General features: G+C 44.6%; 1 protein-coding gene across 1 annotated transcript in view; it reads left to right on the top strand.

Moving 5' to 3' along the window:
* Positions 1 to 16,632, top strand: part of xirp2a (xin actin binding repeat containing 2a) — a 61,170-nt gene extending 44,538 nt beyond the window's left edge. Inside the window, exons 4-10 of the mRNA XM_069675007.1 lie at positions 764 to 901; positions 3,248 to 3,334; positions 3,488 to 3,557; positions 3,905 to 4,008; positions 4,463 to 13,736; positions 16,331 to 16,464; positions 16,544 to 16,632. Of these exons, the coding sequence (XP_069531108.1) occupies positions 764 to 901; positions 3,248 to 3,334; positions 3,488 to 3,557; positions 3,905 to 4,008; positions 4,463 to 13,736; positions 16,331 to 16,425 (9,768 nt within the window). The 3' untranslated portion in view covers positions 16,426 to 16,464; positions 16,544 to 16,632. The remainder of the gene's footprint in view (positions 1 to 763; positions 902 to 3,247; positions 3,335 to 3,487; positions 3,558 to 3,904; positions 4,009 to 4,462; positions 13,737 to 16,330; positions 16,465 to 16,543) is intronic.
* Positions 16,633 to 16,944: the final 312 nt, after the last annotated feature.

Genomic DNA, 16,944 nt, shown 5'->3' with positions numbered 1-16,944 from the left:
AAAATATTGATAACACGGTGTCGTGCTATAAAATGTCACTGGCCTAACCTCCCCTGCAATATCTTGCAAATTGCATTGTTCCCCTCATTTGCATTAAAAAGGAAGGTGACAGGTGCGTTTGTTCAACACACACACACACACACACACACATACACATAGCAGCCAGCTTCAAGACTCATATAAATTGAAGTTTCTGAGTAGCTTTATGCACAGTAGCCTACATATAAATGCTTTATAAGGAAAGTAATTGACAATCCCAAAAGGAATTTACTGTATCAAATAGTCGATGTGCATTCTTGCCCACAATTCATAGGCTGAAGACTGCATTATCCATACTAATAAGATTTAAAACCCTACCTCCCGCCTTCTCCTCCCCTCTGCGAAGAAACCAGGCCTTTGTATTTTCCAGTATCAAGGCATAATTCCTTCCGTAGCTCAATAAAAAAAGTATTGAAAAGCTTTTTTGTTCCATTAAACGGACTAATCTGAGAGACTAAAATGCCCATTGATGTCTCTCTCTCTCTCTCTCTCTCTGTTGCAGAATAGATGTGGAAGAAGTGAATCAATTTAAATTGGGCATCTGCCATCTTTGCTATTTGTATTTCTGCCAGACATAAACTCCAAAAATGACTCCGTTGCTTTCATTTAGTTTTCATTCCTTTACAACTAATTGTAATCGCAAAGATGCGACTTCTTACTGGTTGAATTCGACCGCAGGTGTGTTTAATCTCTACAGGTGTATTCTGTGTTTTTCTGCTGATAGGTGATGGATGAGTCGGAGGCGTGTTCGCTGCCGGGTGGTCTGGCCAGCGTGAAGAGACAGTTTGAGAACCAGGAGTTTGCCTCTTCATCCTCTCAGTCCAGCGTCACACAGTTTCACTTTGAGCAGAGATCTGTCCAGGTAAGAATGTCGTCATCATCATCATTATTTTCTAAAATCCTGGACACATTTTTGTTTTGTATTTAGAGAATAGAGTCGAAATTTCTTTCTCCTCCCAATTACTTGTGTAACTTTATTCCTGACAACTCGACCCTGTTGAACTTTTTCTCAATATTTAAAATTCATTGTCAGATTCAAAACTCCACTGAATTATTTGTTCTTATAACAAGCAAAAATACTGAAACATTTCACATTTCAACATTTCAACTTTACTCTTGCTTTGACCTTATTCTCAAATAGCAATTCTTTCTTATGCATTCTTATTTGTATCTGGCACTAATCCTAAAAGTTAGATTTTACTCCTAACATTCAACTTTATTGCCAACATTTTCGCTTCTGAAGTTTGCAAAATATAGATGACATGAGAGTGGTAGCAATCTTCTCATCTTTCACATAAGTGTTTTTCACACTTTTTTATAGAAATCTGCAAATACAGATACAAATTCTCATAAAGCCAGAGTATGGAAAAAACTGAGGCTTGAATGTTTTTGTGATAACATCATCCGGTATTTACGGAGCCCTTGAAGTCCCATAAGGTGATAATTTGGATCTTGTGTAAATTATTATCTTATGGACAAGATATTATCTAGTGGGAACAAAAAGGGCAGAAACATTTTAACTGAACACAATGTATCTTATAAACAATGAAAGAACTAAAAATCAGCTGTTCTTTCCTTATATTATCTCATGGGAACCACATAACTTGTTCCTACAAGACAACAAATTGTTCCCACATGATAACAAGATAATTATCTTGTGCGCACAAGATAACAACTCGTTCCCACAAGATAACAACTCATTCCCACAAGATAATAACTCATTCCCACAAGATAATTACTTTTTCCCTCAAGATAATAACTTGTTCCCAATAGATGACAAGAAAATTATCTTGTGCGCACAAGATAACAACTTGTTCCCACAAGGTAATTATCTCGTTCCTACAAGATAATAACTTGTTCCCAATAGATGACAAGATAATTATCTTGTGCGCACAAGATAACAACTTGTTCTCACAAGATAATTATCTCGTTCTTACAAGATAATACCTTGTTCCCACAAGATGACAAGATAATTATCTTGTGCACACAAGATAACAACTTGTTTCCACAAGATAAGAACTTGTTCGCACAAGATAATAACTTGTTCCCACTAGACAATTATCTTGTGCGCACAAGATAATAACTAGTTCCCAATTGAAAGTAACTTCTTCCCACAAGATAATAACTTGTTCCTACTAGATAATTAGATTACCACCTTATGAGACTTGAGGGGCTCCGTAGGTATTGAATATGCAACGTCTCCACAGACAATGAGTTCATAGAGACGATGAGGATACCAGATGGATGTAGCAATTTTTCTTCCTCCTTTCAGTGACTTGGAAAACAGAGTACTGCTGTCCTGTCTGTGCAAATTGAGTAACATATGAATACCACTGATAGATTTACATTCTACTGTAGCTCGTTATTGGAAGACTCTGCTGCTACGGCTGCAGCCGCGATGAATTCTTGTAGGTCAAATCAAAGAATGCGCCCTGAACTTTGCTCGCCAATGTGCCACTGTCATCCAGTGCGTGAGGGAAATGCCAGAACACGTTAGCAGCTTGGGACCGGGCCGAGTCTCAGAGAAGTAAGGTCAATTCAGCCCCTCCATGCATGCTCCCCATCTGCTTATTCAGGCGGGAAGCAGAGTGGATTCATCGAGCACACAAGGGCCTCGCTGAATGCTAAATTTTACATAGGGGTTCGTGAGGGGAAAGTGTCTGTTATTGCTTCTCCGCTGCAACAGCAAACCACGCTCCACTCAAGTTTCCTTCACAGGTGTAATATCCGAGCTCTGTTTTAAAAACCATTCCTACATCAGGAGAGATATCATTATTCTGACATAAATGGTTTCAAGAGTACAGAGCGCCCCCTCCTTCCATGTATCTTTTATGTTAACAGCGGAGGATACAAGCTCAAATATTACATTTCTCTTTCATCTCCTTCAAATTGCATGAATCTCAGTGGAGGAAATGGCTGATGTAGTTTTGCACAGATTTTGTAATCTATTGCTCTTTCTCTCTCCAACACTGAAATCCTCCTTTAGTGGAATTTAAACTCTGTAGTTCCCCAGGAAGCAGCTCCGTAATAGGCAAACATTTGTTACCAGGCACGGATGCCTTTTTATTAAGTTTCATGATGTCAAAATGACTTGCTCACCCGCTGGTTCTTACAGCTCACACACGAGGAGATAAAACTGTGGTCATGTGTGAGTCATGTGTGACGGAGATTTATGGTGTCCGTCTTCTCATTTGTCTGCGTTTGACAGGAGGTGTCAAGCTCCTCAGAGGTGACAGTGAGAAGCAGTGTCAGAGAGGTCGTCCCCTCTACAGCCATCTTTCACAATCAACAAGAGGTACCGGTTCTTTGGTTATTTCAGAACTTTTGGTTTCACTTTCCGTGCCCTGTATTCTCTCTGATTAGCCTATTATCTTCCATCCGATTGAGAACAGTTAAAGCTGCAGTGCTGTTTCCAGCAGACTAATGATTCACCGTCATCTTTTCACAGGTGATCCAAGATGAAAGAGTCCACCATAACAATGTGGCAGCCAGTTATGGGAGCCATTACAATGAAACAGGTTATTCCGCTCATGCCTTTTATATTGTAATTTGCACGTTTTTATCACAGCACTGCTTGTGTCCTGTATATTAATGATTGTTCCCACCACTGCTGAATAAGGGATGAGCTATGAAAAGGCCTGCAGATGATTTTTCTATTCAGTGCATAGCAGCAAATCTAATCAGGGCAGAGTCAGGAAGGTAAAATATTGGAAAGTGGAAATTGGGCAATCACCGCTGCATGGTTTCAGAAAATGAAAACTACTCAGGTTTTTTAATGAAATGATTTATTTCTCTTTCCAATCCCCCTGAGCTCCCTCACCACGAATGACTTAATGAGGCAGCCTTCTTCTCGTGTCTAATTCAGTTATGCTCGTCGGAGGAGAGGACCTACCGAAGGTTTCCACTCAGGCTTTGAAGCAGCAGTATGAAAAAACGATTGAGGAAGCTGCACCAGCCAAGGAAATTAAGGTAATGATGCTGTCTGTTTATCTAAATAGACGATATGAGGTATCAGTGTGAGGATGAGGCCACATCATGAAATCATCAGAAAGGAAATTGGGCCCGCTGTGAGTCGATGGAGGAATTTGGATTGGATAAAAGATCGGAAACTTTTCCCAAAGTGTTTAAAGGAAAACAAGACCTCACTTTACCGTCTCTTGTTTAAGTGATCTTCAATTAATATTTTTGAATCATATCAGTAATTAGGAATAACTGGAAATATCTTTGACAGACTTGAGTTGTGTGCTGGTATTTGGTGCTTTTCCTTCTAGCTTTGGAAAATAAATTAAACTTGAAAGTCGAAACATCATTTCCTAAATTACTTTTTTCTTCAAAGCTGTCCTTTTCTGTCCTTTCAATCTTCTAACTTCTACCCAACCCTCACTGTCCTTCTTTCCTTCACCAAAACCACTTAAAACCACAGGTTGATGTGGATTTCAACCAGTTTCAATGGGCACCTGTTCATCAGTCCTCCAAAGCTTCTGCCATGACAAGCTATGACAACTCCTCCACCTCAAAGACCGTCACTGCCTCATCAGCGGCATCCGTCTCGTCGGCGGCGGCTTACGAGATGACAGAACATTTCCCTCCCCCGCCCCCGAATCTGCTGCAGAAAATGCCTTCACAGCCTCAGGAGCCAGACTCCCAACACAAGCATATTGTTAATAAGGAGCAGTATTTCAAACACAAGAGTATGGCAGAGCTAAAGCGCCTCTACAAGCACATTCACCCAGAAGTCCGCAAGAACCTCGAAGCGGACTACTTGAGTCATCTCACGGAATCCGAAAGGAAGGACTTGGAAAGCGTGGAAGTGGCAGGAGACGTCCAGCAGGCGTGCTACATGTTTGAAAATGATGGCAACGCCTCAAGTAGGTGTTCAAGCCCTGACAGAGAGTCAGTGGAATGGGATGAGATCCTCAAAGGGGAAGTGCAGTCCATGCGCTGGATGTTCGAAAACAAGCCATTGGATACGATCAAAGATGAAACCCCGGACGAGAGCGAGGAGAGGAATATCGCCCAGCAGGAAATCATTGCTGGCAAAGATGTCCGATACACAGCCTGGATGTTTGAGACTCAACCCATGGATGCTCTGGGAACAGAGGCTCCTGATGCAGAGCAGTCGCAAAAATCGTCCGATCTGGCGAGAGGAGATGTCCGCACTGCCACGTGGCTTTTTGAGACGCAGCCGCTTGATTATCTGAATAAGATCTACCAAGAAGACGAGCAGGAGATGGAAGTCGTTGTCTCCAAAGACATCACAGGTGGAGATGTGAAAACAGCTAGGTATCTCTTTGAGACCCAGCATCTGGATTCCCTAGGTAAAACAGAAACCATTGAGGAGAGCCACTTCCTGAACCTGAAGTCAGAGCTGGAAGAGATTAAAGGGGATGTGAAGACGACCACTCGCATGTTTGAGACCCAGCCCATGTGCGTCATCAGGGGGGATTCAGGAGAGATGCTGGAGATCACCACCATCCGCAGGGAGGAGACTGCAAAAGGAGACGTCAAGACATCACGCTGGATGTTTGAAACTCAACCTCTGGACATGATAAACAAAGACCCTGCGCAGGTAAAGCTGATTTGTGGTATCTCCATGGAGGACAATGTTCAATGCGGCGTGAACAAAGGTAGATGGCTTTTTGAGACAAAGACTCTTGACTCCATCAAGGACGAGGAATGGGAGAGTTCCAGGAAGGAAAAGGAAGAGATAATTGGTGCTGATGTGAGGAGGCACTGTCTGGTTTTTGAGACTCAGCCAATGGATACTCTGAAGGACAACACCAATGCTCGACCTTTACCTTCAGAGGAGATCGTAGGAGGGGATGTTCGATCAGCAAAGCATCTGTTTGAAACAGTACCCATGGAAAATCTGAAAGAACTGCTGGAAGTCGGAAAACTTAAGAAAATGGTTGCATCCGAAGAAGAAAAGGGTGACGTGAGGCATCAAAAGTGGGTCTTTGAAAGCCAGCCACTGGAGAATATACGGGAGGAGAAGAAGGAGTTTACAAAAACTGTGAACGTTGAAGCTCTTGACAAAGGAGATGTAACAAACTACAAGGAAAGGTTTGAAAGTATGGATTTAAGTAAGTGTGAAGGAACACAGAAAATCCAAGTTGAAGGCGTCACGAGTGGATCTGTCAAATCCAACAGAGTTCTTTTTGAATCGACCCCCATGTACGCCATGCAAGACAGCTTCGGCCATTACCACGAGGTGAAGACCGTGAGGCGCGAGGAGGTTGTGAAGGGGGACGTGCGCAGCTGCAGATGGATGTTCGAGACACGTCCTATTGATGAGTTTGACGAAAGCATCAATAAGTTTCAGCTCATTAAAGGTATATCCAAGCAGGAGATCGAGTCAGGGGATGTCAAAACAGCCAAGTGGTTGTTTGAAACTCAGCAGCTTGATGCGATCAAATCAAATGTCGAGGATGAAGAGCAGATATCCAAGGAAGGTATTGAAATCGAAAAAGGGGACGTTAAGACTTGTAGGTGGCTATTTGAGACTCAGCCAATGGATGTTTTGTATGAAAAGGTGGAAAAGAGTGAGACTGAAGTCGAAGAAGTGCAAAAAGGCGACGTCAAAACGTGCACTTGGCTCTTTGAGACCCAGACCCTTGACAACATACGGGACCATACAGAGTCTGAATCCGAGACCATCCTGAAAACCTGCACAGTAAAACAAGAGGACATCCACGGGAAGGATGTGCGGCTGGCTCGCTTCCTCTTCGAAACGGAGAACCTTGAAAACCTCACGGGTGAGGACAACAGTTCTTTCAGGAGGGTTACGGAAATCAACATCCAATCGGGCGACGTTTCCAGGATGAAGTACATCTTTGAGAATCGCTCCTCAGACATTATGAGCTCTACCTCCGAGGAGACAATGCACAGGCTGAAGACGCAGCAGGCTGAGGACATCCAAAAGGGAAACGTGGTCAACTGTACCTGGATGTTTGAGAATCAGCCGATCGATGAGATCCGCGACGAGGCGAGGGAGACCCGCACGGTGACTGACGTCCAGGGGGGCGACGTTGACAAAAGCCGCTTCATTTTTGAGACGTACTCTCTGGATAAAATTAAAGAGGAGTCAAATGAAACCGATATTTCTCAACTCACCAGTATCTTTAGAGATCAAGTAGAGAGAGGAGATGTGAAAAACTACACCATGATGTTTGAAACTCAGCCGCTGTACGCCATCCGTGACAAGGAGGGCCACTACCATGAAGTAACTACAGTTACCAAAGAAGAAATTGTTAGGGGAGATGTGGTGGGGGCCCGATGGCTGTTCGAGACGAAGCCTTTGGATTCAATTAGAGATTCAGAGGAGGTCTATGTCATTAAAGCCGTAACCGAGGAGGGCGTCAATAAAGGAGACGTTAACTCTGCCAGGTGGAAGTTTGAAACGCAACCTCTGGATGAAATTACAGAGGAAATCAAAGTGAGGTCGAAGACAGTCGCAGATATCCAAGGCGGGGATGTGAAGACAAACAAGCAGCGATTTGAGACAGACGAAATGTCTCAAAAGTACATCAGGACTGTTAGCGTGAGCGAAATCCAAAAAGGCGACGTCAGATCTGCCACGTGGATGTTTGAAACGCGCACAATTGACGAGATCCACGGCGAAGGCGCCGAGTATGACGGCATGGAGAGAGTGACAAAAGAGGAAGTAATGAAAGGGGATGTCAAACAGTCTGTGTGGCTCTTTGAGAAGCAGCCCCTCGACTGTATCAAAGAGACGGACGGCTCAGAGCTTGTTGCCACAAAGGAGGAAATCCCACAGGCCGATGTGAAGACAACGACGTGGCTATTTGAAAGCACTCCATTCAATGAATTCAACGAGAGCAGAATGGAAAAGAAAGAAATAATTGGCAAAAGCATCAAAGAGACACTTGAGGAGCTATACTGTCAGAAAATGGTGGACTCGCAAGGTATTCTTATCGAGGCGGATGAGATCGGGGACGTCCGCATGGCCAAGTACAAACTCATGAGCCAGGATGCTCCACAAATCCAAAAGGAAGAGATCATCAGAGGGGATCTGAGCAACATAATGATGAACCTCCTCAATCGCAGGGAGATCACCGAGAGGGGGATAACCATCGATAAGGAAGAGCGGGGGAACATCAACACGACAGTGAAGCAGCTTTTCAACCAGGAAAGGGGAATCAACGTCGAAAAAGAGGAAATTATCCGCGGTGACATTCAAGAAGCCATAAATAATCTGCTTCAGAACGAGGGCTCCTCCAAGCGTGGCATTCTCATTCAAGAGGACGAGAAAGGAGACGTCAGAATGACTATCTATTCCCTCTTGAATAAGGGGGAGAGGGCTAGTTTGGAAAGAGAGGACATCGTTCAAGGTAACGTTAGCAAAACCCTTCATCGTCTTCTCTCAAACTCAGGGGAAGAAGGTTCTAAAAAGATAAAGATTGGAGACACGGAAAGGGGTAACGTCAGCTTTTACTCCACATGCATTGAGTCGGGAGCGTTGGATTACCTGAAGCAGCTTCAGTACGATGCAGATGAGGCCCAGGTGACGGTGGAAAAGGAGCGTATCATAGGTGGTGACGTTGAAGAGACCAAGATCATGCTGCGTAAGAAGCAGCAGTTTGGTCGCACAGTTGCCGAGGATGATATACTTCCTGGGGATGTACACCGCACTGTTGAAGTCTTTATGACGGAGCCTGCTGTTACCTACAGTAACCTAGAGAAACAGGACATTGTCAAAGGTGACCTCAGTGCAGCTATGGATTCGCTGACCCAAGCCATCAATCAGAAGGTCGTAATAGAGAAGGAGGAGGTAGTGAAGGGAGATATACCCACTACTCTGAGGTCTCTGGAGGAGGCCCAGCATCAAGCCAAAGAAATGGAAAAGCCTGAAATTGTCAGGGGAGACATCAGAGGTGCTCTCGAGTCACTGGAGAAATCTGCAACCACCAATACAGAAGCAACCGTCGAAGATTTAGTGCCAGGTGATATCAAAGGGACCCTGAAGTCCCTGGAGGAGGCGAAGCAAGCTGTGAAGGAAGTCGAAAAAGAAGAGATTGTCAAGGGAGACATCTTTACTGCCATGCAAAGTTTAAACGAGGCATCGAGCGAGAAAAAGATTTACCAGCATCAAGTTAGCGAACAGGGGGACGTACGAGCAACCATCCAGCTCTTGCTTGAGCCAACGACTTCTCCAAGAATGCAGCGTAGGGGAAGCACTGAAGGAGATGTGAAAACATCAATAAAAAGTCTCTATGAAGGACAGGAGGCAACGCAAATGGAGAAAGAGGAGGTGGTAAGAGGGGACGTTCAAGGGACAATAAAAAGTCTGATGCAACGAAAACAGTATTCAAATACCAAACGCATGTATCCATCAAAGAAGGCAAAAGCGCCCGTGAAGAATCCATTAACTGTAAAGCAAGCAGAGCATGAATGCGTACATGAAGCCAAGAGTGAGAGTGTAGCAGTCAGTCCAGCCCCCGCTGTGAAAAACCTCTCCAAGAGCAGTGAGTCACAGAAGCACACACAGAGGTACAATGAAAGCAAATCAGCGATAACACAGGTAATAACCCAAGAGGACCACTCTGTTACTGTAGCCAAAACAGACAATACTACCGGGGCCTCTCAACAGAAAAGCATAAAAGAACAGAAGCAGAAAGTGCTGCCCCCTCAGAAAATACAAACTCCAAAGCCTGTTATGATAAAGAATAAACAAATGACTAATACTGATCAAACAGAGACTAAATCGGCTGATGTGAATGTGATGAAAGAGGTGCAAAACACATCACAGACGAAAACTTCAAACAAGCAAACATGCGAAACAAAGACAATCAAACAGGTGCAGACTACGGTGATGGAGAAAACTGTCACGCAGAAGCAGAACGTGACTGTGTCGGAGCAAATGTCAACATCTCAAAAGCAGACGGAGAAAAAGGCCCTCGCGCAAAAGCAGCACGTCAAAAATATGAAGAGTGATTACCGGAGCCTCGACGTGAAAGGGAAAGGCGCGATCAAAAAAGTGAAGCCTGAGATTCACTTCCCCCCTCCCCCCTCCTCACCGCCTCCACCGTCAGAGTCGGAGCTCTCCCTCCCTCCGCCGCCATCGCCAGTGCTGGAAAACCCGGCATCCCCTACATCCCGGCCTTCCATCATGAGGCAGGACAGCGACCTCCCACCTCCGCCGCCGCCGCCTCCCATGGAATGCATGAAGTCTGAGCCGGAGTTTTTCCCTCCTCCTCCACCTCCCCCGCCTCCAGCCTCTGTGAGCGGACAAGATTTCCTCCCTCCACCTCCCTCACAGCTGGAGCTTAATGCGATGCCTCAGCCTCCCCCTGCAAAGCCTGTGAAACCGATCGGCAAGCCTTTATTCAAAATTCCCAAGCAACCAGAGGCGATGAAGCAGCCTATACAAGTTAAACCCAAATGGCAGAAAAAGCAGCCAACTCCTCCACCACCTCCACCTCCACAGCAGCTCCCTGCTGATCAAGAAACAACAGTATCAGCAGAGCGTAAGGAAGAAGTTAAGGTTCAAGAAGTGAAAAAGGAAACAATTCAACGGATTGAAACAAGCAAGCAGAGTCAGTCTGAATCAACAGCGATGTCAACCACAAAAATACCAAGCATCCCAACTGTGAAACCAGTGCAAAAGGAAAGTCCTCAACCACCTAAGAAAGCGTTTGTCCCTCCCATTAAACTCCCTCCACCACCTGAACCCTCTCCAGCGCCAAAGTCGCGACCTTACGCTCGTAAATTTAAAACCCCTCTCATGCTTGCTGAAGAGCGCTTTCGCCAACAAATGGTTGAGAAAGAGGAAACAGATCGGAGTAGAGTAACAACTCCCACTTCTCCGAGACCTTCCTCGGCTGCCAGTGCTGAGCTTTCTGCGGTGCAGAAAACCGAGAAAGAAGAGGCCACAGAAATAACGAAAGCAAAGACAGAAGAAACGAAGACCGCTTCCAAAGAAGTAACAATGACACAAGACTCTCAAACCAGGAAAATCCCTTCGCAGATTCCTTTGAGCAAGCCTTCGATCTCAGTGGTAAATAAGAAATCCACCCTTGGATCTAATGTGTCGTTGGATAAGAAGCATGTTGCCAGTGAGCAGTCCTCAGAAAAGATACTTGTCAAAACGGATGTCATAAAAAAGAGTCCGACCCCACCCAAGAATCTGAATGTTTCTGTTTCTCATTCTCACCGAGATGCCGTAAACGTTAACACCCAGTCAAGCTCGACTGTGGTCACCTCTTCCGTCACGGAGCAGCAGCAGTTTATTAAGAAATCCAGCACCAGGTCCGTCACTGCCACACAGAGTGCTGTCCAGGAAAGTGTAAATCTTCAAAGCCAGACTGCGGTCACATTGAAAGCTGAAGACGTAAAGAATATTAATGTGCCTCTGACACAGGAGGGAAAAATGAGTCCCTCTATGCCCACTAAAATTCCCAAAGTAACTCCGAGTTTCAAGGTGAAAACATTTAAGATGCCAACCGAGAAGAAAGAAGAGAGATGTGACATTGTGGGACAAAAGGAAGTAATGAAAAGTGAAGTGCATTTACAGCAAGAAAAAAGCAATGTGCCACAGAAAAATGAAACCAAAGTGGATCAGGAAAGCATCCAGTTGACATCAGCAAGAACTGAGATAAAAACTGAAATAAAAGCACAGGAAAGGAAAAGTCAGATGACCCTACCTTTAAAGGAAGTTGAAGTGGAGGTAAAGATGAAAAAAGGGAAACAGGTGCAAAAGAATGACACCGAAGTAAAGCCATCGCCATCAGTTACTGTTTTAATGCCTAAGGTGGCAAAGATAACATCTGCAGCAAGCCATCAAGGACAAGGCCATGTATCTGTCTCCCACAGCCAGCAGAGCGTGAAGGCGGAGCACATTCAAAGACACGAGGAGGTGGTTGTGACTGAGAATGTGGTGCAGCAGAGTCTTCACAAGCAGGAGGCTGTTCACTCGCAAAAGCAGCAAGTGAAGGTACAAGCGGCAGAGGCGAACAAAACGCAGATAAAGGCGGCCAAGTCAAAAGGCGAGCCTAAGAATGTACTTGTGAAAGGGACAGGGAAAACAGGCAATAAAGACGAGGCTAATTCAGAGGAGATGACAGATTCAGTGAAATGCAATGAAATGCAGAAGCTGCTCGCACATATAAAAGACCTTGAAGGCACGCCAAGCAAAATAGACTCCAACGCTGTCAGAACAATTATAGGCGAACTCCCCGACTGGATGATGGGCTCGGATGAGAAAAAGAATTTGGGTGAAATCGCGAAACAGCAGAGTAAGAAGAAGTTGAGAGAGATGATGATCTATGTGAGAAATATTGTTCAGGCAAAGCTCACATTTCTGGAGGTAAACGTGACAGCCGTGGTAAAGCAGGAAAAGGAAAAGGAGGAAGTGCCGGCACCACCACCAGTGCCTCCAAAGCCGGAGAAGACCGTTATCGGTGGAGCGACTGCAAAGATATCAAAGATTAGCATTGGGTCATGCAAAACTGAAAAGAAAGTGGTGGAAGAGAAAAAGAAAAAGACACTTCAGGAGAAAGTAGCTCAGGATTTCAGTGAGGTGGCTGATCATAGAGTGTCCTCCCCGTTAGCAAGCATCCGGACTCCATCGCCCACGTTTATCAGCATCGAGTCAAGGAGAATAGACTCGCCCCTCAGAGTGACCCCTTCTCCTCCTCCCTACAAATCAGTCGGGACACCTCCGCCTCCTCCTCGCAAGTCATTCACGCCAACATCTGCCTTCAGCCGGGCCACCCCGTCTCCAACCATGAGCCGCTCGGAGAAGCTCATGAAACTTCGCGATACCACCTCGAAGCTCTCTCGCGGAATGACCCCTCCACCTCCCATGCCGGTTCCTGAGTTCTTAGTTGCTGAAAGAGAGCAATCGTCCCCCTTTAGCGAGAGGGAGATTCCCATAGAGATACACGAGCAAGGATTGGTTGACGTCACGGATATGGGTGACTCTATGATGACGGTAAGAGACAAGAAGTCTTTCTTTGAGGATGCGCAAAAGGCCGAGGTGAACAGGGCGTACATTCGGAAGGATCCGATTGATATCCCCGAACGCTTGGGTGCTGAGGAGGAAGGCGCAGAGGCGGTGACTATAGACCTTCTGAAGGAGGATCTTCCAAGAGTTGACCTGTCCAAGCTGGTAAACCGATTTGAATCTCCGCAACCGAAGGTCTACGCTAGAAAAGACCCTATTGTCATTACAGAGAGACTTGGAAGTGATACGGAAGATGCAGAAGCTGAACCGCATACCCCAAGAACTGAGGAGATGCCGACATTCAACGTTAAGGCGATAAAGGATGTTTTTGAGACAGGAGAGCACAGTTCCCAGGCTGCCCGAGAGCTAAGAGAACAAATAGAAAGAAGGGAACCTGAATCAGTCCATTCTGAGCACATGGGTCACTCCGAAACGTCAGTCAGCGAGCAATTCTGCACCATTGACGACTTCGGGAACATGACAAGCGAGACAAGAAGCGAGATCCATTCTGGGGGCTCCCTGACCCGCGGTAACCCTCCATCATACGCCGACGTGGTGAGAGGCAGAGTTCCAACGGTCACCGTGCCCCCCGAGGCCTCCACCGAGGAACTGCTGAGAAACTTCCAGCAGTCGTGGGCGGAGAGTCAAGGAGTTTTCCAGAACCTTGGTTTCAGCGTCACGGAGCAGAGGACTTCCCAGATCGTTACGCACCAGCAGGAGACTGTCGTGACGGGTAAACCGAGCTGTGCAGCATGAGGATACTAAACAAGCGTGACGGTGTGTTTAACATGTTCGTGTGTGAAAAGAAAAGAAGCATAAACATTGCTCGGACTGTTATTTATGTAACATGATTTGCTTTGATGTTTTTTCTTCCCTTTTAAATTTTCATACTAAATCTTAAAGCAGCTTAAACTTCCGATGTTGTCAGTTTCACACATTTTAATATTCACAGTTTACACTTTGTCCTGTTTATTCATGCCTCTGATGTGTGAAGCTGGCAATGATTCTAACATATTGAACTAATATTTCTCCCACATAGGTGTGTGATGCATTTTTTCCCAGTAGAAAAATGCTTGCAAATGTCTCCAGCAAAGAAAAAACAACACAACTCATTCATTTTTATTGAAGCTAGTCGTCAGTTGACGATAAAATCACCTTTTAGTCTGTGTTTATATCGTAAATTCCAAAATGAGAGCACTTTTATTTTGAAAATAACTCATTGGGATCCTACTGCTGACACTGCAGTACATTCATCCGCGCTGAATTGAGACACAGTGTTACAGCAGTTTTGTTTTGTTTCCTTATGTTTGCAGTTTTTGACCATCTCTTAGAAAGTTTCCTGAAAAGAGCTCATTTTAAAGTAAAGCAGGGAAATGCTCTATTTTAACTAAAGTTATGATTAATTAACAAGTCATTCATTATTTAAATATTTTAATTATTTACATGTATGAACAAGTAAAAGAAGGTTCAGGCTTAAGGCACATTAATCACAAAGATGAATCAAAATCAACAATGACGACCATACTCACTGAGAGCTATATCACAGCCTCACTAAGTTATGACCAATGACTGTATATATAGATGGATGACATGTCTCCATCTGCTCTCATTGAAGCCAAAATAGCCCCCCCCGTTCCTTCTCTACTCTGCTAATCCGGAACAGATTGGCTGCAGGAGAGCTGTCAATCATCATTTTGACAGCATCAAATAACTAATTAAAACTAAACTTGTCAGAAAAATTGATGTAAAAGAAGAATGTATTTGGCGTGTATTTTTGAGTTTGACTCATGTCCCATCTGTTAACATGGAGGAGGCGGGCTTTATGGCCTATATTGCAGCCAGTCAGCAGGGGGCGATAGAGAGGGTTTGGCTTCACTTTAAGGGAGCTGTCATGTCAACCATCTTTTTATATAGTCTATGGGTGAGACCCCTAGCTCATGGTGGCTTATGTTAGCTAACCTGTAAAAGAGATGCTCTGTATCTTTTGATCCTGGGTAATGCTATATCCAAAGTAACAGTCTCCCTTGTAGCTAGTGTTCAATCTGCAGGCCACTTTTAAGTTACCAACAGAAATCTGAAGGGCTGTCAAGATAATTAACGCACGTCTTGTTTATTTTCCTTTTTTGTTTTATTATTATTTTTTGGTTCTTTATTTATAGAGAGGGCAGTGGATAGTGTTGGAAACCGGGGAAGAGAGAGTGGGGATGACAGGCGGCCAAGGGCCGAGGGTCGGGGTCGAGCCAGGGGCTGCCGCATCGAGGACTGTAGCCTTTTTTACAGGGGCCGCCGATTGAACCGCTGAGCTAAACCGAAGCCGAATTTCAAGACGCACTTTGGGGACAGATAGCAAAATTAAGTCTTGCGAATGTGTCAGAGTGAAGACTGTAGCTTCCAGCATCTTGCAGATTAATAAAATTACATAAGGGGGAAGCAAGTTGAAAATTCCCTTATAAATAAGGACATGCCAGTGATTTAGTCTACTGTTGGACAATGCAGGAAAACCAACCTTAAGACTTCAATGCTCTGTGGTATACAGTATCCAAAGAGTGAAGGCATTGAGTAGCTGCGTGCATATATATCACATCACCGTAGTCAATCAGGGCCATAAAAGCACCAGTGGCAAGTCAAAACATGATTTATTTCTGAAGTAGAAGCCCGGCTGCAACTTCAACTTCTTTACGAGCAGCTGAATATGAGGCGTAAAAGATAGCAAATCGCCAATTAAGAAATGCTGGACACTTCAATCTCTTTAGGGCCCTTAAAATGTTTCTAATATTACAAGTAAGATAAAGGGAAGCACACTTGTACGTCAACATTAAGGACACATTTGAAGGGGTCACAAGCCAAACACATTAAAGCTCCTGTGAGGAGTTTTTTGACAGTTATGAAACAGACTGAAATTAATTCTGATGACTCTATATGAGCTATAAAAGCAAACAAGAGCATCAGCGACAACATTGATTATTTCTCTATAGTTATTTTTAATGCCTGTAGGTGCTGGCGGGGGGGTAGGTGTCAGACGAAGCGATTAACTGCACGCTGCTTTTGTTTACATTTTCCAGGGCGAACATTTAAAGTGAGTGATGCATATGACTGTTAAAGAAAGCATGGTGAGATTTTTTGTATGAACAGGACAAAATCAGGAAAGAGGTACGGCTTTGTCCACAGGGGGCGCCAAAATCAACGCAAACCGAAAGTTCCTCACAGGAGCTTTAATTGGAATACGTAATTGGAAATGTACCACCGGAACAAATTATCTGCATGTAATTTGTCTCGGAAATCGAAAAGAAAATTACAAATTAAATTGTTGCTGTATTTTGTTCGCAGAAAATTCGAGTTCCAGAGTCCGAACTGTGCAGGGTGTGTCGGAAGAGGGTGTACCCCATGGAGTCGCTGATTGCAGACAAACAAAACTTCCATAAAAGCTGCTTTCGCTGTGAACACTGCAGAGGCAAACTAAGGTGAAGATACTTCACAGAACAACTTCAGCTTCCTGTTTTGTCTTTGCGCCACTTTAACCTTTCTGCTTGTCTTTTACAGTCTTGGCAACTACGCCTCTCTCCATGGACGGATGTACTGCAAGCCACACTACAAGCAACTGTTCAAGTCCAAAGGAAATTACGATGAGGGATTCGGAGAGAAACCACACAAAGAACTTTGGAGCAACAAGAGCCCGGAGAATACACCTGAAAAGACAAGAGTCAAATCGCCATCACCTGAGAAGAAAATCATGGATTCCACATGTTCCGCTGCTCAGAGCACGTTAGTAACGCAGGAGAACGAAACAAACAAATCAATGGATGAAACTAAAAAGGCCGCGAGTAAGATAGCTGTCGTGTGGCCTCCTCAATCAGACTCTCCGAAGAAATCCTTCACTATCGAGGAGGAGTTGAAGCTGGTGAAGCCATCATGGCCCCCGAAGGAGGGCTCGCCTCAGGAAA

Source organism: Semicossyphus pulcher, unplaced genomic scaffold (genome assembly GCF_022749685.1).
Source record: "Semicossyphus pulcher isolate SPU_LCO1_2020_fin unplaced genomic scaffold, fSemPul1.0.p SCAF_24, whole genome shotgun sequence".
Lineage (NCBI taxonomy): Eukaryota > Metazoa > Chordata > Actinopteri > Labriformes > Labridae > Semicossyphus > Semicossyphus pulcher.
Note: the sequence above shows the minus strand (reverse complement) of the source record. Positions and strands in the feature narration are given on the sequence as shown.